The 12,500-nt window shown below is 49.1% G+C and overlaps 1 protein-coding gene and 1 non-coding gene across 2 annotated transcripts in view; both read right to left on the reverse strand.

Moving 5' to 3' along the window:
- LOC135825608 (integrator complex subunit 14-like) overlaps window positions 1-10,766 on the reverse strand; it is a 15,902-nt gene extending 5,136 nt beyond the window's left edge. Inside the window, exons 1-5 of the mRNA XM_065338215.1 lie at window positions 10,380-10,766; window positions 8,041-8,292; window positions 4,901-5,241; window positions 4,342-4,522; window positions 2,535-2,775 (exon numbers count right to left, since the gene is read on the reverse strand). Coding sequence (XP_065194287.1) covers window positions 2,535-2,775; window positions 4,342-4,522; window positions 4,901-5,241; window positions 8,041-8,292; window positions 10,380-10,665 — 1,301 coding nt within the window. The 5' untranslated portion in view covers window positions 10,666-10,766. The remainder of the gene's footprint in view (window positions 1-2,534; window positions 2,776-4,341; window positions 4,523-4,900; window positions 5,242-8,040; window positions 8,293-10,379) is intronic.
- A 152-nt stretch (window positions 10,767-10,918) lies between these two features.
- Trnal-uaa (transfer RNA leucine (anticodon UAA)) lies at window positions 10,919-11,001 on the reverse strand. The gene has a single exon. It is a non-coding gene; the product is annotated as a tRNA-Leu (tRNA).
- Between the last annotated feature and the right edge of the window lie 1,499 nt (window positions 11,002-12,500).

The following is a 12,500-nucleotide window of genomic DNA, read 5'->3' on the forward strand; positions in this document are numbered from 1 at the left end:
AGTACTCGCTCGGTTTTTTCAGAAATAATCGTACTCGGAATAAATCAGAGTACTCGTTCATACGTGGTACATGCATTTACCACAGAAATCTGCATTTTCAGAGCAGCAATCGGCAGATATTGATGTGCAGACTGTGTGGTGAACATTTGTTCAAGAGTAGAGAGAGCCCAAATGACCCAGCAACCAATATACCAGAGAAAAATGACTGCCATTCGGTTCAATCAGGGGTATATCATGTGATTTTAAAGGGGAAGTTAAGGCAAAAATTAAAATTTCACCAGTTGTAGTCTTCGGGGTGCTGAGTCGAATGGTCTTGGTTCGAGGAAGCTGAGACGCTCCCTTCCTACTTGAATCCCAATCGAACTCGCGCACTTCCACCGAAACTGGGTGACTGCGCCCTACTAGATGGGGATTTGTATGCAAATGTCACTAAAAGCGCCATTTCGTTCTTATAAAAGCACGGATGACCGCGATTGGCCCATATGTTGTAGTCTTTTGGACGCTGAGTCGACTGGTTTTGGTCCGAAAAGGCTGCGATGCAGCGTTCCTCCTTTATTCCCAATCGAACATGGTTGAAGAAGCGGTCACGTGGTGCTGGGTGCTCAAATCACCTGGTCACCACGCCAGCAGGTGACAACTTTCACACCAAGGTTCAACTCGAGTTCAACTCGAGTGACAGGACTGCACCCAAAAAAGGTCAAACAGGCTAGTAAGTTGTACCCTGCAGGCACGGTGACCAGGTGACTGGTGTACGCAGGAGCACGTGACCGCTTCTTCAACCATGTTCGATTGGGAATAAAGGAGGAACGCCGCATCGCAGCCTTTTCGGACCAAAACCAGTCGACTCAGCGTCCAAAAGACTACAACATATGGGCCAATCGCGGTCATCCATGCTTTTATAAGAACGAAATGGCGCTTTTAGTGACATTTTGCATACAAATCCCCATCTAGTAGGGCGCAGTCACCCAGTTTCGGTGGAAGTGCTCGAGTTCGATTGGGATTCAAGTACTTGGTCCGTTTCATCGCAATGTCGCTTATCTCCCACGCACCTTTTGACAGGTTTTACCCAGTCCGATCTCGATATCTAACTCACATTCGTTTGGGAGGTTGTGATGGCAAGATCAGAGGAGACCAGAAAGAAAAAACCATCGCGACTAGCGCCAGTGGCATCGCGATTCATACAATTTTGATGGAAAAGTGGGAAACTTTTCGCTGCAGTGAATGCACTGCAGTGAATGCACTGCAGTGAATGCACACATTCACTGCAGCGAAAAGCCAAGCGCAGCTCAAAGACCGGAACTGTAGCAGGGGAAATCGACATCCTGACCTGGAGAGCGTGACAGTCACGGCCAGGCCAGCCAGCTCAGTTGTTTGAACTGCAATGTTTGAACTGCAATGACCTGGTATTCTTTGCAAGCCTGCAAACTGATGCCTTGATGGCGAGATGGTGGCAAAGAAGACATTGTCCGACCTGGCAGCGGCAGTACAAGAGTCGTGGTCAGCGTATCCAGCAGAGCGTATGACAGCTGTCTGGAGAGGGATGTGTGCCTGATTCAAAAACATTGTTGAACACACAGTACTGTAGTGACAGACGGGTCACGCTGCCCACGTTCCTCCAAGTGCCCAAGTGACAACGGCGACTGTTTCTTTCCCGTCGCTGCTATACGCCAAGCAGAGAAAGCAAGAGATACGGTACTCTACGCTAGCAGCTATACACACCAGTGAATGTGAGCTCAAGTGGCATCAGCTCGAGTGATACAGAGCCAGAGTCGGATAAACTAAAGCCTGAGTGCAAGAAGGCGCTCCGTCGCTGTTTTCTTTTGTACATTTTTTGTAACCTTGCTTCCTTTCTTCGACTTGCTTCATCAGATTCCATCGCTGAATTTATTTCTTGTGGCGGACAGGAATCCTGTATCATGCTTCTTCACTGTGCGTATTGGAAATTTCACAGAGCGGTAAAAAAACTCCTGTTCTTAGTTGCGATAGATAAGCGACAATTGCGATGAAACGGACCAAGTAGGAAGGGAGCGTCTCAGCTTCCTCGGACCACGACCATTCGACTCAGCACCCCGAAGACTACAACTGGTGAAATTTTAATTTTTGCCTTAACTTCCCCTTTAAGGCCCTCGGTGTGCAATTTTTAGGAGATGAAGAATACTCGAATACTCGAATATTCGATCGGAGAAAATCAGAGTACTCGAACTCGGGATCTCAATGCCAACTTTCACCCCTACTTTTTGACAGGGGGATCGCCTACGGTGAGAAAGGTTGCGTCCTCCAAAATCTGACCCGGCTCTGGAGCAGACACCGTTACTGCGTACAGTCAACTTCGCTAATAACGACTGCGGATATAACGACAATCCGCGAATATAACGACAGAATTTCCATGCCCAGAGCAAAGTCCCATCCCACTGTAATACATATAGTGAGATATCGGGTATAATGACACTTCGCGAATATGGACACTTTTCTGATGCCCCGCCGAGTGTCGATATACGCAAAGTTGACTGTACAGGCCACGCCGTCACACTCACCTGAATCGGACCAGAGCCACAAGTGCCTCAACACGAAGACTGGCATGAAGAAGGACGCGAAACGACGGCTTCTTGCCGTCGGCGTTTGCCGACGACGAGCTTGCTCCAGCGGCGGTGGTACCTTCACCTTGCTCCGTGTCCACGCCAATCTGCAGGGCGGGAGAACTCTCGGTTGCACCGTCTGCCGTTGGCGACGCAGTGGACAATCGTATGTTGGAGCCGGTACTGAGCTGACCAGAGGCTAAACAAACAATATCAAACCAACACACAGAAAGGACAGGAAGAATTCATCAACGCCGCCAGATTATACATCAACGAACAGCAATTGACACGGCGAGCCCGCCAAGAAGGCACATCCCGTCGGAACAAACATCCTACGAATATCTTCCCGCGTTTTCCTCTTCCGCGGCCGCGACCATTTGCGTGTCCATTACCACCAGCGAGTCTCCCAGGCCCCCAATGATTCGGGAAACAACAGTACAGGGTAAGCTATTAGAGAGGTTTAAAAGATGCACGTTATTTCTGACGTGACGCGAAAGTTCAGCTCGCGTTATTTGGCTCGCGTGTTGGAAAACAACGCCAGTGACCTGCAGCTTACGTTGACATTTGGAGTTTAACGCCAAATTTGACGTGAAATTGCGCATCACGTCAGAAATAACGTGCATCTTAACCTCCCTATTCTACACCACTGCCGGGTGCCGATGAAAGAACAAGGCTAGGATTTCACCAAGCACAGCACACTGTAAAAGCCGTTGTTCTACCGAGCTGCAAACATAGCGATTTCCTAACATCGACCGGTTCACGTGTACCAAAGGACGATGCTCTCTCATTCTCAACGCTCACTAGTGTATTGGGTAGCCGAGTGGAGGCGTGACAATCAACACGAATTAACTTTAATCAAGCTTTCTCAGGTACACACCTGGATGGTCATGTAAAAAGGCAAAAAAAGAGAAGCGGCAAAAAAGGAACTTTCTCCGGTGCACACCTGGAGGTCAGAACAGCTCTTCTGCTCGGCTCTGTTGGTGTTGCAGTTTTAGAAATCAGAAATCTGTTGTTGTATGGAAATCAGTAAAGCGCAGCAGCTTTTATAGGGCGGCAGACTCCGTACGCTAACGTACGGGGATACGCTAAATATACGCTATACGCTATATCAAGTGCATAAACAAGAGTATGCAACTGTGGTTATGGCCCAGTGCGCGGCGCGCTGCCTTCATTACGTAACTTGCCTTCATCACGCTCTGAAAGCAAGCATTCAAACTCACAATTTCTCGTACGAGCCCATCCATTTTTGCTCGATTCGTTCCAGTACCTACGCGATCTCTGAATTCTGGCGCGTGAACTCCAGTTCCGTACGAAAGTTCATTTCAAACCAGAGGGAAAGTGCGGTGTTTGATTTTCCGCAATGCGCGGACTGCAGCTGAATGATGTAATGAAGGCAGCGCGCTGCGCAACTGGCCCATAGAAAAGAGATCACAGTTGCATACTCTTGTTTATGGACTCTTGGATATGCGTAGTCAGCTACAGTTCAGTACTAGCAAGGTAGGGATACTACACTAGCAGCAGTATAAGAACCGATTACTGCATAACGTTTTCCATTTTAACGACAGATTTCTCCTCGTTGACTATGTAGTATTTCGATATATACATGTATAAGGCTTTGACAGTACCAATGTATACACGGTGACTCAACTGTGTATACATTGCAGTACATGAAAATAATCGAAGAACGGTCTAGGCTACGAGGTTGACCCCCACCCAGTTCTGCGGCGACCGGCAGAACACGCGCCAGGCAGACATCTACTCTCACCTTCGCCTTCACTGGTACCTGCCCGACCTGTCGACTTGCTCCGCTGATCTCTACTCGCCAGAGAAGACGATGCCGTCCCGCTACATGACAATGATGCCACACTGCTGGAGGGATCCAGTACCAGGTGCCGTGCTAAAATAGGTGGTCCAGCGACTGACGACTGTTCCAGAAATCCACACACCTGCAGAAATAAAGACGTGAGAGAAAGAGAGAGAGAGAGGGAGAGAGAGAGAGAGAGAGAGAGAGAGAGAGAGAGAGAGAGAGAGAGAGAGAGAGAGAGAGAGAGAGAGAGAGAGAGAGAGAGACAGAGAGAGAGACAGAGATCAGTACAGTGGCGTAGTCGCTACTATTCAGCCTGGTCTACACAGCACAGCTATCAAGTGGCTTTTTCTGGCCAGTGAATCCCTACTTTTTGGTCTTTTCGGACACACTCGCATGTACCCCCCCCCCCCACACACACAAGCACCCATGCATGCATGCAGGCACACGCACGCACACACACACACACACACACACACACACACACACACACACACACACACACACACACACAACTGACCTCAAACTTTGATGGCAGATGCAACGCGGTGCCTTCGCAAGGATCAGTGACGGCACCACCACCACCACCACTGCCTCCACCACTGCCTCCAACGCTACCTGATGCAGTCGTACTTGAGGCGGAAGCACTGTTGATCGCGGCAACAGCAGCATCGACAGCCGAATGACCAGCACAGGACGCTGTGTGTCGCAAGGCGCGAGCCGCTGGCAGAAAGAACGGCCGGGGCACCAGACAAACATCGCCCTGGAGATGCCCGCAAGTCAAGCGGCCATTGAACGGCGCGTGGAGCCGCTCAGCTAGCTTCTGCATACACTCTGCGACACTCGACTGCGACAGAGGGCCTGTGAGAACATACAAACAAACGCGCACGCATACGCACGCACGCACACATACACACACACACACACACACCCGCACACACACACACACACACACAAATTTGGTCGACATTCCACGCGTTCCTTTTCAAAAACTAAAACCAAAAGGGCAAGCTGCATCACAAACGGCTGCAGACACAACAAACAACATCATCACAGTCACCTGGTGATCAACTTTACTCCCAACCAACCAAACAGCAGATCAAGCGAGCTCACAAACCAAACAACCAAATAACTAACCAGCCAGCCAAGCAACAAACACAAAACCCATTACTTTAACCAACCAACCACCAAACCAACCACCAAACCAACCACCAAATCAACCAACCAACCAATAAACCTACCGGACAGCCAGCCAGCCAACCAGTCACCAAACCAGCCAACCCAATCAACCGACCAACAAACCAACCAGCCAACCGACCAACAGCCAACCGACCAACAGCCAACCGACCAACAGCCAACCGACCAACAGCCAACAAATCAACCCACCAGGAAACCAATCAACCAACCAACCCCCCGCAAAGTGAAGCTCGCCCTTCTTGCACCCTCCATAAATTACCAATATGCCCCACAACACATACGCATGCTCAACACCCCCGCTCAAGTTATGACCCAGTATAGCCTTCGACACGCACGCACTTGGCACCTCCCACCCACCAGAACCGATCGCTGTAAAGACTCCCTCCCCACTTTACAAGTCCCTAGAATACTACAATGCACTCCCTGCTAGCGTCCGTGACCTTTCCTCCCGACCTGCTTTCAAACAAGAAATCTGCTCACTGCTGATTAACTCAATCTGCTCCTGTAGCGCTCACCCTCTCCCATATTCGTAAAATTCAAAGCGATGTAAATCTTTCCAACTGCATAACCCACAGCCCCACCCACAGCATCTCACCTTCTCATAAGCTTATCTCTCATTGGCGATGGTGCCATCGTGAGAATAAAGAATTCAACCCATCTACCAACATAGGTACCAGCCAGCCAGCCACCAAACCAGCAAATCAGCCAGAAACCAGCAAATCAGCCAACCCATCAACTGGCCAACAAGCCCGCCACCAAGGCAACCGCCCAACCAGCCAGTGCAGACCAAATACACGTGACCATGCTGAGTAGAGTCAGGCCCATGGCTTGATACAATACAATACAATACTGATACTACACTCTAAATCAGGTCTTTAAAAAAAAGTTCACGGTTCGCGTGAGACTCGGCTGAAGGCCCAGTTTTGCGCATCCGCAGAGGAACGCCACCACCCTCTTGGATCAAGGTGAAGATACAGCTCCTCAGCGGTCTTAGAATGATTTAAAAAATGTTTTGCATGATATTCATCCTAGGGAGAAAGAGAGGTCTTGACAAAAACAACAAGAACACAACGCAAGGTTGTGCTGAGAAGGGAGCATTGTAATAGAGGGTAGAATTGGTCAGGTCACGTGCTTTTCACCGCAACTGGGTGCAAGTCGAGTGCAAAACCTCGCACCGAACGTGGCGACTGAACTCGCCAGCCAGCAATTACATCATCCGCAAGCACGCATCGCGCCAGGCAAGCAGCACTGCGAGTGAGAATGGCCAATACTATAGTACCCTGCATGAACAGAGGGATTTCCCCTGGGTCACATGACAGTTCGCACATACGTGATTGGTCTATGTGAGAACACACGGCGAGGGTCATGGAAATGTCGCATACCCTGCATGAACAGAGGGATTTCCCCTGGGTCACATGACAGTTCGCACATACATGATTGGTCTAAGTGAGGACACACGGCGTGGGTCAGGGAAATGTCCCATACGGGCATACCCTGCATGAACAGAGGGAATTCCCCTGGGTCACATGACAGATCACACAAGCATGTCAATGGTTGGTCTATCTGAGGATATACTGTATAGCAGGAAATTTTCGGACGGAATTTATTTTCGTACGATTTCGTACGCGGCCTCTTTTGTACTAAAATTAATTCCGTACTAAAATTTGTTCATGTGAAATAATGTACACTATACATGCGTACTGCATGCAAACACGTGTATTTAGCATGCAGCACTGTACGAAAATATAATCCGTACGAAAGGTCGAAATTCGGCTTTGTCCGAAAATATTTCCGTCCGAAAATTTCCTGCTATACAGTACTCACATAGTGCATGGGTGATGAGTGACACCACACGCCATGCGACACTTTCGCAGTACTGTAGTAATCATAGGTGCCACTGTGGACTCTGAGAAGTTTCCACTGCACCAAGGGCGTCCGGTTAGGGCAGCATTTACTGTACATGTATACTCATACCTTGTTTATCCGGGCGGTCCGGGACCGGACACTGCCCGTAACTTCGAAATGTCCCTAACTAAAATACATACATTTTGATGGAGAAAGGCCATCGCTATGGCATGTGACGTCACTATTTCCACAACAAAAAATGACAAAAGAGTAGTGATATTTGAACTGAAACTCACCCCAAAAGGTGCCCGGTAGACCGAAGCGCCCGTAGCTTCGGGGTCCGGATAACCGAGGTATGAGTGTATGAGAGCGAGGCCACTACAGTACAGTCTACTAGTGATTGCACTTACAGGGTCAGGGGCGTCGGAAGGTGTTTTAGTGTGGTTCCGTCAGCCATCTGAAGTACAATTTACTCGTGGGAGAGGGGTGGCCGAGCCGAAAAATTTGGAACTTTAGAGCCCAAATCAGTGCATTTGATTGATTCACGGGGTACTTGGGGCAAATAGTGGTACGGTCAGTACCGTAGTGACCGTAGCGTGTGCGACGCTAATGACTTACCATCTGGAATGAGGACATCACCTGGGTTACTGACATAGCTGCTGCACTGCTTGCGATAGAACTCCTCCACGCTGGAGTTAAGCTCGTCACCTCTGGACAGAAGGACGACGTGAACGCTGCCGGGTATCGGAAACTGCATCGTGCCAAGCGACTTCTGCATGGCGTCGTCCATGTTGGCACCCTGGCTACCGTCAGTTACCACGACAACATGACTTGGCGCGTAGGGACCGAACTCCGTCAGTAAGTACTCACCTGTTTGAGACCGGAGAATATCACACACACACACACACACACACACACACACACACACACACACACACACACACACACGTACACACACAGACACGCGCACACACACATACACACGTGTGCACACATACACATGTGCACACACACACACACACACACACACACACACACACACACACACACAGCGGCTGCATGAAAGGAGCACTGTATGAGACAGTCCCACTGGCTCAACCTCAGCAGAACAGTCCAGCTTTGGATCAGACATTTGGTTTCGATTTTTTTCATCAGCCACCACACCATTCCCCTTGTTGAAGCCATATTAAAAATGTTGTCTGCTCGTCGAATATTTAAATACTTCAGGTGGAGATATAGTAAAACCTGGTTTAAGCGACCTCTCGTTTTAGCGCCCATCTGCTCTTAACGACCGTTTTCCATGCACGGACAGTTCTACGCACACACTATGGGACCTGGTTCTAAAGACTACCTGTCTTTAACGACCGCTTTTCCTTGTACCGTGGGGTGGTCGCTTAAACCAGGTTTTACTGTATAGCCAATTGAAAGACACATAGATATTCTGAACCATGTGCTGAAGTCACGATTTCATTATCGTAAAGTAATCCAAATGTCACTTCAGCTCGTCCTCCTTACTGCCATATTAAAATTGGTGTCTCCTCCTCGCATATTTGAAGACATTTTGTAAGTATTTAATGCAGTAGACTTTGTACGAACTCTCCAACACCTTCACAACCAATGGTCTTCGACTGCAATTGAAAATTAAATTAGTTTGCACATGTTCGCCCCTTGAGCCTTAATCAGGGAGTATTACAGTAAAACCTGGTTTAAGCGACCACCCCACGGTACAAGCAAAAGCGGTCGTTAAAGCCAGGTGGTCTTTAGAACCAGGTCCCACAGAGTCCGTGTAGAACTGTCCGTGCATGGAAAAACGGTCGTTAAGCGCAGGTGGTCGCTAAACCCAGAGGTCGCTTACACCAGGTTTTACTATAGAATGAAATCAAAGCTGGCTCAGCTGCAGTATATATACGGAGTGCGCTAGATTACTACCATGAGTCGATTCATGAATGAAATCATCTCGTCATTCGATTTCACGTCACGAGCCCGGGAATCAGTTCGGAATCAATCCATTCACCCTATTCACATGGGGTGATGTGAGTGGCCAGGGGCGATTCATGAATGGGTTCGACATCGATTCGTGGGCAAAATCGAACGCACTCAATGTGTGTGCTTTGTGTACGACACAGTGCCACAGCATACAGGGGGAGCACACGGGAGACTGTAACACTACACAACATGAGTTTCCCTCATTCCCGGGCTCCCCGTTACAGTCATCATTGGGGCAGGGCCGGTTCTACACGTTCGCATACGGGCTATATGACACGGCACATCTCTTGTCTGGGCCATGCTGGGAATCAGCAGGTCACTCTGTATGCTATAACTCCCTGGTGCACGGCTGCATGCTTTCGACCTCGCGAATAATGACAACTCGCAAACACCGACACCAAGAGTGCGCAACTTCACTGATCAGATCTGGGACGGCGAAATCCGTGTTGCACGTCATAGCATGACATCATGAGTAGGGGAAGTGTGGACCGTGGTGGACCGCGTCGAAGGAATGACGCAAGTCCGACCCAAAAAATGACATACATCGCGGATTACGCCGTCCCACAACCCCATCTCAGTTGCGCCCTCTGGGGGATTATGAACTCTTGCCGACACCTTTCCCTTGCACGACCGAGGGTGCTACAACAGGCGGAAACGTGCCGCTCAACTGGCACTTACACACCTGCAAGGGCCATGATAGACTGTACAGTCTACTGCAGTGTATTTGTATTTGATAGCCCCAACACATGTACTTGACCTCAGAGGTCATTCACAGCTGGAACCAAGTGATGTGTTTACAATTTTGTACGAAAAAATCCATCTTCCACAAATAGATTGTATTCAAAGTAGGATTTTGTGTGAGCCACAGTGTTTATACAAGGCACTTCATGCACGTCAGGTCACAAAATAGTTTCCACTATGCTGGAAAGGGTCCACGCACTGCTATTAGTACGTCAAATACATGGACGTACCTGCACCACGAATTGCTCGCTGCAGAAGCGTTTTGTCCCATGTTTCCACTTCCAGCACACCCGCGCGTATGCTATCCAGGTCCCTGGTAAACGGCACCGCGACATCACACGAGGAACTGAACGACAGCAAGGCGACATACTCCAGGGGATTGAACGACTTCAGCGCGTCCAAGAAGGCACCGATGCCATGCTCGGCCAAAACTCGGCGACTTTCCGAAGAGGGGTCATCGGCCACAACAGGACGAAGCATGGACAGGGAACTATCGAACAGTATCGTTGTCGGCATTGTCTCGACGACGGAAAGAGAAGAGTCCGTAGATGAGGTATGTGTGCGTTCTTGACAAAGTGGTTGATATCCCAAACAAAATTCAAAACTGAAATGAACCACAACACAAAAAAAGTCAGAGAGAAAAATATTCATGAGTGGCCTGACGTCGACGTCGTCATCTTTTTTAGCACCCCGATCCCGAGCAAGAAAAATAGAAAATAGACAGAGTGAAGTAAAAAAAGACTTCCTCTACCAGCAAGAGCACTCTTCCTACCAGGAATGGGGTTCGAACCCATGTGTGCATACGCACATTGGATCTTAAGTCCAACGCCTTAACCACTCGGCCACCCTGGTAAGCCGGAATCTGGAACGCCGGAAGACAAATCAAACCAGGAAGTCAGATCCACCCGTACCCGGGTGTCCTAGCCCGGTATGGTGTCAGGTGCTGGGTGCTGGGATCCCGGGAGTTGCGTTTGGGTACTGAGCTGACCCTCTGGCCGGCCCCTGGCCCATTGTGATCACCAGTATATGTATTATAAATAGCTATTGCTCAGGCTTTCTCGACACATCGTTAACATGTGCGTGCTTTTATTCTGTTTCGGACAACGCTAGTCGCTAGTTGCAGTGGTTGGCTATCACCCTTCATTTCACATTCAATTTTGTCAACTCCAACGTGTCATGCTGACACGATAAATTGATGGAGTGCGGGAGATCAGAAAAGCTAGAAAGCCGGAATATAATCACACCCGGTGATTGCCTGCTTGCTTGGTAAGTAAATACTAAAATAAAAAAATAAAAAAACGTTTTCACGAAAACGATCGGTGAAACATCAAGGATTCGGATAAAGAACAGGAGTTATCTGTAATTTCCCCGTGGCGGTGCCGGGCTATCACCGATAATATGGCCATGGTGGCAGGTGTACCGTAGCAACTTGTGAGGCTGACGGTATTGCGTGTGAGCAGCTTTCAAAATCCAAATTGCATTCACTAATCAGAAAATACACACACACACACACACCACATACTGAGAGGCGTACACTCATACATGCACATGCCACACTTGTGTGTGCATGTATCCACCATCATGCAATTGCACCCCTCCCCCCCCCCCCCCCCCACACATGTACCCCCCCCCCCCCCACACACACACATGTACCCCCCCCCCCCCAAACACACACATGCACCTCCCCCCCCTCCTACCCCATGCACACACACATGGACCCCCCCCCCCCCCCCCCCAACACACAGAGCATACTTCACACCCAGTACAATCTCTGGCTCAAGCAGGCAAACATTGAGTTATGACGCAAGAGCACCTCAACGCCGGGGAATGACTTGCAAGATTTCAATTATAGCACAGGAAATTGTTGAGTGTACTGGGGAGACGTTTTGAAATCATTGGGGAGGGGGGGGGGGGGGAATTCCCGCACCACGGGTAAATGGCGCTTCATTCAGCAAGCCGTTACTAGTTGCCCAGCAGAAAATACATTAACAGGGTGAGTAGAAATGGGGGAAGAGGGGGCGAACATGAAATGGTTTGAACTAATAAATTAGACTCCGGATGTGACAGCAGCGTACAAACAAGACGCCTAGATTCGTATTAGAATAGTACCGCTGGCTAGTATCGCTGACACTGGCTTGCCATGGAAGAAAAATTCAGAGGGGCGGCAGGCCGCAAAAAATGAAATCTGCAATCAAACATTTCTAAAAACTAACATAATGAAAAAGTATTACACGCCGATAAAACGGCGTATAGATTGCGGTACACACCGATTAGTAAGTTATTGTGTGTTCCATGAAGACGTTATAATGGTTTAAAATCCATGCAGGTACCGGGTCAGACTATAACTATGG

Source organism: Sycon ciliatum, chromosome 10 (assembly GCF_964019385.1).
Source record: "Sycon ciliatum chromosome 10, ocSycCili1.1, whole genome shotgun sequence".
In the NCBI taxonomy this organism is placed as follows: domain Eukaryota; kingdom Metazoa; phylum Porifera; class Calcarea; order Leucosolenida; family Sycettidae; genus Sycon; species Sycon ciliatum.